The sequence below is a fragment of the Gallus gallus genome, chromosome 9 (genome assembly GCF_016699485.2).
Source record: "Gallus gallus isolate bGalGal1 chromosome 9, bGalGal1.mat.broiler.GRCg7b, whole genome shotgun sequence".
NCBI lineage: Eukaryota > Metazoa > Chordata > Aves > Galliformes > Phasianidae > Gallus > Gallus gallus.
The window spans coordinates 4254345-4266166 of record NC_052540.1 but is presented as its reverse complement, the minus strand read 5'-3'; the positions used below and the strand labels follow the sequence as shown (position 1 = coordinate 4266166).

The window sequence follows — 11822 nt, the reverse complement described above, 5'->3', positions numbered from 1 at the left end:
CAAGCCAAAGGATGCTGGGCACAGCGGTGAGAGTTACTGGCAAACACGTGAAGCTCAGCACTGGATTCAGCGGGGACTTTCTGCAATTAGGCTGTGCGAGGCAGGGGGTGGCCACGACAAAGAAAACAGCCCCTCCCGCAGCACTGCAGCCCGCAGGGGAAACTCACATGTCACAACTTGGGAATTTTCCATTTGAAGCCCCTTGCAAAAACAAAGAGCACCTTGCCTGCTCCAGCTCCTGGCTGTGAAGGGTTTTGGTGCCAAAGAGTGAAAGGCTTCCTAAAAATGGGCTGAGCCGGGGAAGGGGGGCAACTTGGGAGCTATTGAGAAACAAGGAAGGACAAACAGCGTTAGGTCATTGCTTCTGCAAACACAGCCAGGGCTGCTCCTCTATAAAAGGGGAAGAAAGAGGCTCCGCAGCCATCACAGACCCAGAGGGGACGGTCTGTGACCAACACCGCTGCTCCCCCTCCTCAACACCCAGCTCCCTGCCCCAGCATGAAGCTCATCCTCTGCACCGTGCTGTCCTTGGGGATAGCGGGTAAGTGCCCATGTAAGGCATTGTCTGGGGGGAATGGAGGGCCTCAGCCTTGCAGGATGCCCTCCCCTCAGAGCAGCTGCTCTGCAGAGCTGCAATGTGTGCCAGACCGGGCAGAAGCAATGAGAGCCTGCAGGTGCTTGTATAGGCAGCTCTGGGTGTCTGCACATGGGGATGCTGGCCTGAGCCCTAAGGAAGCAGCTCGGTAGGGGGTGAGGGGAACATCCCTGTGTGGGGGGACAAACCAGCACAAGACCCCCCCTGCCACACCTGCTTGTGAAACCGGGCTCCAGGAAGACTCAGGGCAGCCTCACAAAGCACATTAAGGCAGCTTTGTGCAGCCAAAACATGTAAATCGTAGCTTACGGCAGTGGGAATTAGGGCTTAGAATTCGTCTAGTGACCACAGTCAGTGTGGGAGGAAGGGAGGTGTCTGTGGGCAGAATCCTGCCTCCTAAAGCCAATAATAGAGAGTGTTTCAGAGGTGAAAAGGAAAATGCAGACAGCGTGGGTTAACCAGAGGATGAACAAAATGTGCCACCAAGGGTCTGGAGAAGACAAAGTGTGCATCCAGGAGCTCAGGCAGGAAGGGGCACAGCTAAAGGGAAGCATGCAGCACAGGCTGCCCACACTGGTATGAAACCCTCTGGGTATTTTATCTGTACTTTACCTGCACTTTATCTGCAAGATTCCGATGTTTCTGGTGCTTAGATTGCTGAAGAGGGTGAAAGTCTGTGCTCTGATGCAGTGTCTCAGAGCAGTGATTACTGCATGGGGGGGGGCTCTTAGAAGAGGAATTTGGATGGAGTGAAGGGGATACAGTACTGCTGCCACTGTGTGTGGCACTGTGTGTGCCACAGCTGGTGGAGATGGGAAGTGCAGAAGTGAATGCATCCCATCAGCTGCCAGGGTAACGTGCAGGGCAGTGTGGTGAGTGCAGCCTGCCCAGACCAGAGCTGCTGTCCCTCTGGTGCTACCTGCAAAGAGACTGCTTCAGTGAGACTGCCTTTTCTTTCTGCTTTCGCAAGATGCTTTGGGTTTGATTTCTGCTGGAGCGTGTGGATTTGTTCTCCTGCTCCTGTGGGCGCTGCTAAGAGCTCAGGCTGCTGCGACTGCAGTGCTCTGTCACCCAGGGGCAGGGGGTCCTCCCAGGTGCCCCCAAAGGAGCTCTCCTTTGGAGGTACACAGGGGAGGTCCTGCTGTTCACCCAGGGCTGTGACTGCAAGGAGACAGAGACGCAGTTTCTCTTCCCCTCGTGCCTTTCTCCTCTGAGGCTATCTTTTCCTGTTTCTTTTTTTTTTTTCGTTTGCTTGTTTGATTGTTTTGCCTTTCCCCACAGCTGTGTGTTTCGCCGCTCCCCCCAAGTCAGTCATCAGATGGTGCACCATATCCTCTCCAGAAGAGAAGAAATGCAACAACCTCAGGGACCTCACACAACAAGAGAGGATTTCATTGACCTGTGTGCAGAAAGCAACGTACCTTGACTGCATTAAAGCCATTGCGGTGAGTGGGCTGCCAAGGCCTGAGCAGGGCCCTGGGGGGCTTTCAGCATCCCCTGGAGAAGGGGCATCCCTCCAGTCACCACCTGCTGTAGGGAAGGGCACATTAACGGGGATCATAGAATCCCGGTGTCACTAAGATTGGAAAAGACCTTAAGGTCATCATGTCCAACCCCAGCCCACCTCATAGCGCCCACTGACCGTGTCCCTCAGTGCCACATCTCCACTGTTGTTCAGCACCTCCAGGGACGGTTCCAATACCTCACTGCTCTATCTGAGAAGATTTTCTTCCTAATATCCAACTGATTGAACTCTCTTGTTGCTTAGAATAATGAGGCAGATGCCATTAGCTTGGACGGCGGTCAAGTGTTTGAGGCAGGCCTTGCCCCATACAAGCTGAAGCCCATTGCTGCTGAGGTTTATGAACATACTGAAGGTAGGTTTTCTCATGGGGTTTTTAAGTTAAATAGTGGTAGCAGAAATGCGCAGGCAGAATGTAGAGAGGCATAAAAGAGTTCTGCCACAATCCTGTCTGATAAGAGTCAGCCCTGTTCCCCCATTCCTCCCCACTCCCTGCACTGTCCTTCCTCCCTCCGTTGTTTCTCCTGGGAGCCAGATGGACACTATTTCTCCATTTCTGCCCTTATTACCTTGAGCAATGGCATACATCCAGAGCTCCCAATCCCTTTTGACCTCTGTTCTGGAGGTCAGCCTGTTTGTACACAATATTCGGGATCAAAGCAACACTGCTGAGTCATTCCTGACCATTCTTAAAGCTCAGCCACTTTATTAATGTGTAATGTGACAGAGTCGGTGTCATTTCAAAGGCTAAATATGAAACTTCAGAATCATAGAATCATAATCATAGAATGGCCTGGGTTGAAAAGGACCACAGTGACCATCTAGTTTCAACCCCCTGCTATGTGCAGGGTCACCAACCAGCAGCCCAGGCTGCCCAGAGCCACATCCAGCCTGGCCTTGAATGCCTCCAGGGATGGGGCATCCACAGCCTCCTTAGGCAACTTGTTCCAGTGTGTCACCATCCTCAGGGTGAAAATCTTCTTCCTAATATCTCACCTAAATCTCCCCTGTCTTAGTTTAAAACCATTCCCCCTTGTCCTATCACTATAAGACTTGCATGCTTGCTTTAGTGGTCAGCACTGTTTGAGGCAAGACCTACCAAAGAGTTGCTGAAAGAACTGTTGAGGTCTCACAGCCTGATGTATGTGCAGTGACATGGCATTTTGCATGGCATAGCATTTTCAGGCCACTTTTTATTACATGTTGCAACATGCAGCTCTGGTTCCGTGTTGGCATTGCAGCTGGGAATACATGCAGACCATGAGCATTACTCGTACCACGAGCTGGGAATACATGCAGAACATGAGCGTTACTTGGAAGTGCAGCTCTTCATTCTCTGAACCCAGGGCTTTGCCAGGACTTGAAATGTTCCAAATTCTTGCTTTTTGATCGTTTTCTTCTTCCTTCCTCCACTGCAGGCTCCACAACCAGCTACTATGCTGTGGCCGTTGTGAAAAAAGGAACCGAATTCACCGTGAACGACTTGCAGGGCAAGACCTCCTGCCACACGGGGCTGGGCAGGTCTGCGGGCTGGAACATCCCCATTGGGACACTCATCCACCGGGGGGCCATTGAGTGGGAAGGCATAGAATCGGGCTCAGTGGAACAAGGTAAAGCAAGAGAAATGGGTTGATGGTAGCCTGGGGGTGGTGGTAAGCTGGAAGCAGCAGTGTTGCTGGATCTTCTGCAGAAGTTCAGAGGCAGCTCGCAGAGCAGCCAAGCCATTTACTGGATGTCTTCCCCTCCCAGGTCGTTGTGGATGTGAGTTTTAAGGTAATTATTGTGTGTTTCTCATCCACAGCGGTGGCCAAGTTTTTCTCTGCCAGCTGCGTGCCCGGTGCCACCATCGAGCAAAAACTGTGCCGTCAGTGCAAAGGAGACCCCAAAACCAAGTGTGCCCGCAATGCACCTTATTCTGGATATTCTGGAGCTTTCCAGTGAGTGAACGGGTTTTTTTTTTCTGTTATGACAGGCAATGCTGTGTTGTAACCAGGGCTGGAAACAGCTGGGACTGCTGGTATTTAGCAGTCCAATTAGTAATGACTGGCAGGCATTAAGACGAGAGTGGGAGCTCAGCAGTTCTATTTTGCACAGACTTAGGAGTGTGCAGCAGTAGCACTGTGCCAAGTCTAACTGGGTTTCCTGAGGAACACTTCTCTGCCGTTATATTTACTTCTCTGCCAGCATAGATTTTTGGGGAAGGCTGCTTACTGTTCTATGACTGCAGCTCTAGCCAAAGCAATTTACTGAAACAGGAGCTAGGAAGCCACAATGTCTGTTCGTTGTTGGTTTTTTAACATCTCTCCTGCTTCCTCCACCCACAGTTGTTTGAAAGACGGAAAAGGAGACGTGGCTTTTGTGAAGCACACAACTGTTAATGGTAGGCCTGCAAATCACTGGTTTCTCTCCTTTCCTGCCTGACCTCTTGCTGCCCCTCCATCCTGGCATTAGTCTGCATTGTGCAAACCTTAGTTAGTCCAAAACCTCCAACCTGTTCGTATTTGACCCACTGGATGTGTTACTGGACGAACCCATCCTAGTTGCTAAAAGACATGATTGAGGTGGGCTCCATTTCTTCTTTGGGATTCTTCCTTGGAGAAGGAAAACCTGCTGGATTTAAATTCAAAAGTTACTGTTGGTGCCACGTTATAGAGGTAGCTATAGCACTGCCACTGGGCTCTGTCAGTCTGGAGAAGTCTGTGCAGCCTCCATCCTTGGAGGTTTATTGCCATTGCAAAGAGCAGTGTGCAGCTTGTCTCTCCTGCCTTCAGCAGGAATAAATCCATTACGATGCTGCCCCAGGCTGGGTTTTTTGTGTGTGTATTTGTGTATTTTGGTGGAGATGCAACTCGTGGTTCTTCCCTCACTCCAGAAAATGCCCCGGATCAGAAGGATGAGTACGAGCTGCTGTGCCTGGATGGCAGCCGGCAGCCTGTGGACAACTACAAGACCTGTAACTGGGCCAGAGTGGCTGCTCACGCCGTCGTGGCTCGGGATGACAGCAAGGTTGAAGATATCTGGAGCTTCCTCTCGAAAGCACAGGTATCCTCCAGCTCTGCTTTCCTTCCCCTGGACCCCCTTCCCCTGCCCCCTGGTTTTGCTTGCTCTTTCCCACTTCACAAGTGCTCTGGAGTGCTATTGGCTGATTCTTTTTCTCCGTTGGCAGAGCGACTTTGGCGTGGACACCAAGAGTGACTTCCACCTCTTTGGGCCACCTGGAAAGAAGGACCCGGTCCTCAAAGACTTGCTTTTCAAAGACTCTGCCATAATGCTGAAGCGCGTCCCCTCGCTGATGGATTCCCAGCTCTACCTGGGCTTTGAGTACTACAGTGCCATCCAGAGCATGCGGAAAGGTGGGAATGGCCTTTTTCAAGTCTAGAGAGTATTCTGCATGAAGTATTTCCTGTGAAAGGTACTGGCTTGTGTGGGTGGAAGGGAATTGGCATGCTCAGAACTGCTGCTCAGAATAGCTGCTTCTGGGATGTAAAAGCACAGGATCAGAAGGAACATTCCAACACGTCAATCCCAGAATTGACCATATGAGAGCAGCAGGGTACTTTGCATCCATCTGGGCTCATCACACATTTCCAATCTGGTTTTCTGAGTCAGAGGTCCCACAAAGGACCTCTGAAAGCCACTTAAAATCCATAGTTTGGCAGAGATTGCTGTTATAAGGTCAGCTACTTTGGTGTTTGTGGAAGGAGATGCATGGACTTAACGTAGCATCAGAACAGGTTATTCCAAGTGCTGCCTCACAGAAATATAGGTTGTGCTTCTCCATCTCTGGTCCCCATCTTGAGGCTCTTAGGTCAGATGCTCTTGTTCATGTGCACAAAAGGTTTCAGGGCAGAGCCCCTCTCACCCCCATGCCCACCTGATCTGTGGTTCCCCAGAGCTCTGGACTGACTATTTCTTCCTGGCTGGCCTTACAGATCAGCTGACTCCCAGCCCCAGAGAAAACAGGATCCAATGGTGTGCAGTAGGCAAGGATGAGAAGAGCAAGTGTGACCGCTGGAGTGTGGTGAGCAACGGGGACGTGGAGTGCACCGTGGTAGATGAGACAAAGGACTGCATCATTAAGATCATGGTATGGCTTTTTTCCTTTCCTTCAGCCTGGGTTCCTTTCAGATGGAGAGTGGCACTACCTTTTTCAGCTTGGGAATAGATGTGGGGCTGGAGTCTGCAAATGTAGGAGACTTTGTGAGAAATACCAGAAGGCAGAAACCAACCTCATCGTGGGGAAAGGGCTCGATGAGCTTTTCAGGGACTTACATTTCTGAAAGTGTTCTTTTTTGGTGTCTCCCTTCTGGTGAGAAGCGACATTTCACTTGGAAAAGGAAGGTAACTATGGTAAAATATAAAAAGAAGAAAGCGAGAAAGAGATTTTAAGCTCACATAAAAACGAAACGGTTGTATTGGCCAAGGTTTTTAAAAGAATAATTAGCTGAGAAAGGTTATTAAGACTGACTTGCTTGGGTCAGATGTGCCTTGACTGAAGAACAAATAGGGCTGCGGGATCCCAGGAGGGAAATCTCCTGCAGCTGGCATGTCCCTTTCCCAGATGATGCTGCCCAGCAGGGCTCTAACGCCTTGTCTCTGCCAAGTGGAGATATGGTCTGATGGGTTGAGCCTGGCAAGTCCTCCAAAGTTCTCCCTCTCGTCGCATGAGGCAGAACTCATCTGTCTGTATGCAAAGAATGGCTTCTTGAGCCTCTTGCCCTCAGCCTGTCTTCCTCCCACCAAGTACTCCTTTTATGATCCAGCTTCTGAAAAGGGCTGTTTTGGGGGAAATACAGTGTCCTTGGGGGGAAATAAATACAGTGTCATTTCATCGCTGTGCGGTTTTTGTTGCAGAAAGGTGAAGCAGATGCTGTTGCCCTTGATGGAGGTCTGGTCTATACTGCTGGTGTCTGTGGCCTGGTGCCAGTGATGGCAGAACGATATGACGGTGAGTGCAGCCCTGCAGGGGGGACAGGGCTGATGCAAAAGCACTGCTTTTATTCTGAAATCCAGAAAGCAGCCTTGGTGCTGCATCCCAGCTGCTCTTCATTCTGTTTGATGCACTTGATACTACCTTAAAAGCCACCTAAGCAATTAGTGAGCTTGATTCAGTTTGGGATTTTATGTTTCTTTTGTCTAATATCTTCTTTTTCCCTCCCACAGATGAAAGCCAATGCAGCAAAACAGATGAACGACCAGGTAATTACTCCCAACAGAGGAGCAGGAAATAGTCCTTTCGGATAGGAGTAGGAAAATACACGTGCAGTCACGAGTTGAGAATACGGAGCCAAGTCTCTACATAGAGTCTTGTAAGAACCACTGTGTGCAGTGTTGATGTTAAAAATCTGGGTGGTAAATTTAACACTCACATGGAAATTCTGGGTCTGCTGATCAAAGCAAAGCATCCGGTAGCTGCAGAGATTTATGTGGAGTTGAGGCTCTCTGGAGCATGGCCACACAATGACGTAGCTAGGGCTGCAAAAGGAGAAGGGGGTCTGGGCTGAAGCCATAGGGGATTGCTTTTTATAGAAATAGAAACCAAGGAGAGGGAAGATTTCATCCTTTGCTAAAAGGCAGATATGAATTTGAGAGGCGTGCATTATATATATCTTGCTACAGCCTTCTTGCAGACCCAAGTGCCAGAGTTTTAGCGGGGGAGAAGTGACAGCGATAATAATTACCCAGGAGTGCTGTGGGAGTAGATGCATCACATCTGCAAACCATTCTCTTGTTGCTGCATGGCTAGTCCTTAATAAGCGCAAAATATTTCTGCTATGCTGCACGTAGATGCCCTCTGCCGACGCTCTGCTAAGGGAGAGCAGTGGGACGCTGGGGTCAGGCCTTAATTCTCCTCCATCTTTCTTCCAAAAGCATCATACTTTGCTGTGGCTGTCGCGAGGAAAGACAGCAACGTCAACTGGAACAATCTGAAGGGCAAGAAATCGTGCCACACCGCTGTGGGGAGGACTGCTGGCTGGGTCATCCCCATGGGCTTGATTCACAACAGAACAGGGACCTGCAATTTCGGTGAGTCAGGTTGTGCATCTGCTTGTCTGAGATGGAAATCCGTGAGGAAAAGTGTTTTGCCACGCATCCTCTGACTTTCAAAGCTTCTCGTGCCCCAAAGACTCTCACTTGGAGGTGGAAAATGAAATGAGTCTGTTACTTAAGACTTCACTGAGCAAAGTTTCAGGCTGTTGGTGACTGCTTGCAAGCAGGATGCAGCATATCAGCTGCTTTGGGGGACTTCGCTTTCTTTTCACATCTCTCCCTTTCCCCTTTTGGCAGCCCAAAAAAGCATTCCCCAAGAGGGAGGACAGGCTGCTCCTTGTGCAAAGCACAGGGTGGGGGTGAAGGATGGATTTACGAGTCCCTCAAGGGCTGGGAGCAGGGGACAGAGGCTGATTTCAGCTCAAGAATCTTCAAGGGTCTGATCTGACTCCCTTGAGAACGGTGGGTTAAAAGTCTGCAGCTCAACTTCTACGTCCAACTTCCGATCACTGAGAATTACAGTCCAACAAAAATAACGTGGAATTATGAACCAAGGAAAAATAAACATACAATTATTAATGGGAAACGTAACCTCAGGGACCTGCTGGTGTTTGTAAGCTTTATGCAGCCACTCCAACCTCCTTTCTGCTTTTTCTACAGTCCCCTCCTCCCCCTGAGCTCTCATATTCCTGCCAAACACGGTTGTGCCTGCCCGTCACGTGTTGCGAAAAGAAACCCCTGTTTTTCAGAGTAGGGAAAGTGAATTTCTCCTATTCCTGCCCTCAGATGAATACTTCAGCGAGGGCTGTGCTCCTGGGTCCCCTCCTAACTCCCGCCTCTGCCAGCTGTGCCAGGGCTCAGGGGGAATCCCACCGGAGAGGTGCGTCGCCAGCAGCCACGAGAAATACTTTGGATATACCGGAGCTTTACGGTAGGTGGGGGTGATGCTCAGGTAGTGCTCAGCCCACTAAAAAAAGAAGGGGCCAGAGGTCAGCCCTGGTTCTGTCTCCCCTGTACTGACACAGTAACAGCTCAAGCCTAGGTAATTCAGGCTGGGCATGGATTTAGAAAGGGAATGAAGCTTGTTTCAGTTGCGTCTAATAGCAGAGAGATCCTGCTGCGGGGCTGGAGTCACTTTGATGCAAGTTTGGCATTTAGATGGCTACTGAAATGTGCACCTCCTCTCCTTGTACTCTGCAGGTGTCTGGTCGAGAAGGGTGATGTGGCCTTTGTTCAGCATTCCACCGTTGAGGAAAACACTGGCGGTACGTGGTTATCCTATTGCATGGGGCTTGGTGGGCTGCCTCCCCCAGTCTGCATACTTTCTGTTCCCAAAGCATTCATTTGAGATATACATTTCGAATATACATTTATTCCAGTGGCCTATTAACCACAGCTGCCTGCCTCAGCACCACTGCAGAGTATTCTAGCTCCCTGCTTGCCTGAAATTGAAAAGTTCAGGTCCTATTTCTGAAAGCAGTGGCTGGAGTTTTCAAAGCCTGTGGGGGAAAGAATGCATGGAAAAAGATGTGACAACCTGCCAGCCCGCTCTCAGAGTTTGATTCAGCCCACTGACTGCTCCTGAGTTTTACTTGCATCCCCTTCAGTACACGCAGGGTATCCAAGGGTCAGTGCACATCAATGCAGGGACAAACACTCTGCTGGTTGCTGTTGGTGTGACTGTGCTTCTGCTACACAAGATCTCTGAACCTCCAAATCAATTCCCTTCATAGGCAAAAACAAAGCTGATTGGGCCAAGAATCTGCAAATGGATGACTTTGAGTTGCTGTGCACCGACGGGAGACGGGCAAACGTCATGGATTACAGGGAATGCAACCTGGCTGAAGTTCCTACCCACGCTGTGGTCGTGCGCCCAGAGAAAGCAAACAAAATCCGTGATCTGCTGGAGAGACAGGAGGTTGGTGGGCCTGACAGTGGAAGAAATGTTCTGGGGCGGTTTTTACATCGTGTGTTGATGTTTTCAGAGCAGTGATGCTCTGCATTTCACCAAGTCAGCAAAATGTGGAAGGTTTTGACTTACTGATACGGGGTCAGAGCCTCATCCCTTAAGCTTCCCCTTCCTCCGTCCCTCCCGAACTGTTCCTACAGGCAGGTAGAACGGCTCCCCATGATGGTGAGCTCTTCATGGTGAAGAACTGCTACTGAGAGGCTTGTACAAGCTGAATCTTGCTTTCTTTCTACTTTTTACATACACTTACCTCTTTGTGACTTTATTTCAGAAACGGTTTGGAGTAAATGGAAGCGAGAAAAGCAAGTTCATGATGTTTGAGTCTCAAAACAAAGATCTTCTGTTTAAAGACTTAACCAAGTGCCTGTTTAAAGTCCGAGAAGGAACAACATACAAGGAGTTCCTTGGAGATAAATTTTATACTGTGATTTCCAGCCTCAAAACCTGCAACCCATCAGGTAAATGTAACGGCCTCAAAAAAAGTCAGTTAATTGCAGTGCTTAGTCTCAGAGATGTGGACAGTCATTCCTGTTGCTGCCCATTTCATTTCTTACAAGAAAAAAGAGGACAACTCATGAAGCTGTCTTTATAGTTTTCCCAGAGTTTCTTGAGCAAACTGAAGCCAGTTTGGAAGTGCGTTGCTCTGGGATCAATGGGAATGAAAGATTTTTACTTGCCCTTAGAAAACAGGCAATCTGAGAAGTAGTATAATAATAACCCACCGTGTCCTGTCAGTGTGCACTCAGTGTCATCAGTGGTTAAGGTGCACTTCTGGCGGGATGCTGTGACAATGTTGGCATGGTTGGGTGCGTGCTGGTGGGACAGGAGTGCGTTGCATTTTCTGTTTCAGCGTGAGGTCTGAACTTTTCCCTGTCCTTTTCCTTTCCAGATATCCTCCAGATGTGCAGCTTCCTTGAGGGCAAGTAAAGGGAGGGAAGGGCCCTTTCTGAAGGGGGAGGAAACTTCGCGCCATGACTCCTCTCGTGCCCCCCGCACGGAACACTGATGTGCAGAGGGCCCTCTGCCATTGCTGCTTCCTCTGCCCTTCCTCGTCACTCTGAATGTGGCTTCTTTGCTACTGCCACAGCAAGAAATAAAATCTCAACATCTAAATGGGTTTCCTGAGATTTTTCAAGAGTCGTTAAGCACATTCCTTCCCCAGCACCCCTTGCTGCAGGCCAGTGCCAGGCACCAACTTGGCTACTGCTGCCCATGAGAGAAATCCAGTTCAATATTTTCCAAAGCAAAATGGATTACATATGCCCTAGATCCTGATTAACAGGTGTTTTGTATTATCTGTGCTTTCGCTTCACCCAGATTATCCCATTGCCTCCCCAGCAATAGACAGCTGCCCATTGTGGTTGGGATATGGGGAAGAGAGAGGGTGTTTTTATGAGGGAAGCTGAAGGGTGGAGAGGATAAACAACAACAAAAAGCCCACACAAATATAGTGGAAAGTGTGAGTGTAAATCACCTCATATCTCAACTGGTGGGATATGAATGGTGCAGAAGCAGTTATTTCCATCAAGCAGTACTCTTAAAACTGCAGTACGTATTGTTGAGGAGAGTCATACAGTCATAGAATACCCCGAGTTGGACCCACAAGGATCATCACCTCCAACCCCCGGCCCCACACAGCACCACCCAAACCCAATGTCTCAGAGCGGTGTCCCAGCACTCCCTGAGCTCCGGCATTACGGCCGTGCCCACCGCCCTGTGATGCAGAACCTCTCCCTGACCCCCAG

The 11822-nt window shown here is 49.6% G+C and overlaps 1 protein-coding gene across 1 annotated transcript; it reads left to right on the top strand.

Annotated features, from left to right (window-relative positions):
• The first annotated feature begins 422 nt into the window (after positions 1-422).
• On the top strand, positions 423-11194 carry TF (transferrin (ovotransferrin)). Its single transcript, NM_205304.2, has 17 exons — positions 423-541; positions 1877-2040; positions 2364-2472; positions 3536-3727; positions 3919-4054; positions 4442-4497; positions 4990-5159; positions 5284-5470; positions 6050-6204; positions 6972-7065; positions 7281-7316; positions 7989-8144; positions 8895-9039; positions 9309-9373; positions 9842-10026; positions 10349-10535; positions 10967-11194. Exons 1-17 carry the CDS (start codon positions 499-501, stop codon positions 11002-11004), a joined length of 2118 nt encoding a protein of 705 aa, NP_990635.2. The 5' UTR covers positions 423-498; the 3' UTR covers positions 11005-11194.
• The last annotated feature ends 628 nt before the right edge of the window (positions 11195-11822 follow it).

Bases quoted from the DNA above. Each gene is read 5' to 3' on its own strand.
- TF (NM_205304.2), top strand. From the start codon at position 499: ATGAAGCTCATCCTCTGCACCGTGCTGTCCTTGGGGATAGCGG. The intron at 5,160-5,283 runs GTATCCTCCAGC...CTCCGTTGGCAG, and splicing joins GCTTCCTCTCGAAAGCACAG to AGCGACTTTGGCGTGGACAC. The intron at 5,471-6,049 runs GTGGGAATGGCC...CTGGCCTTACAG, and splicing joins CATCCAGAGCATGCGGAAAG to ATCAGCTGACTCCCAGCCCC.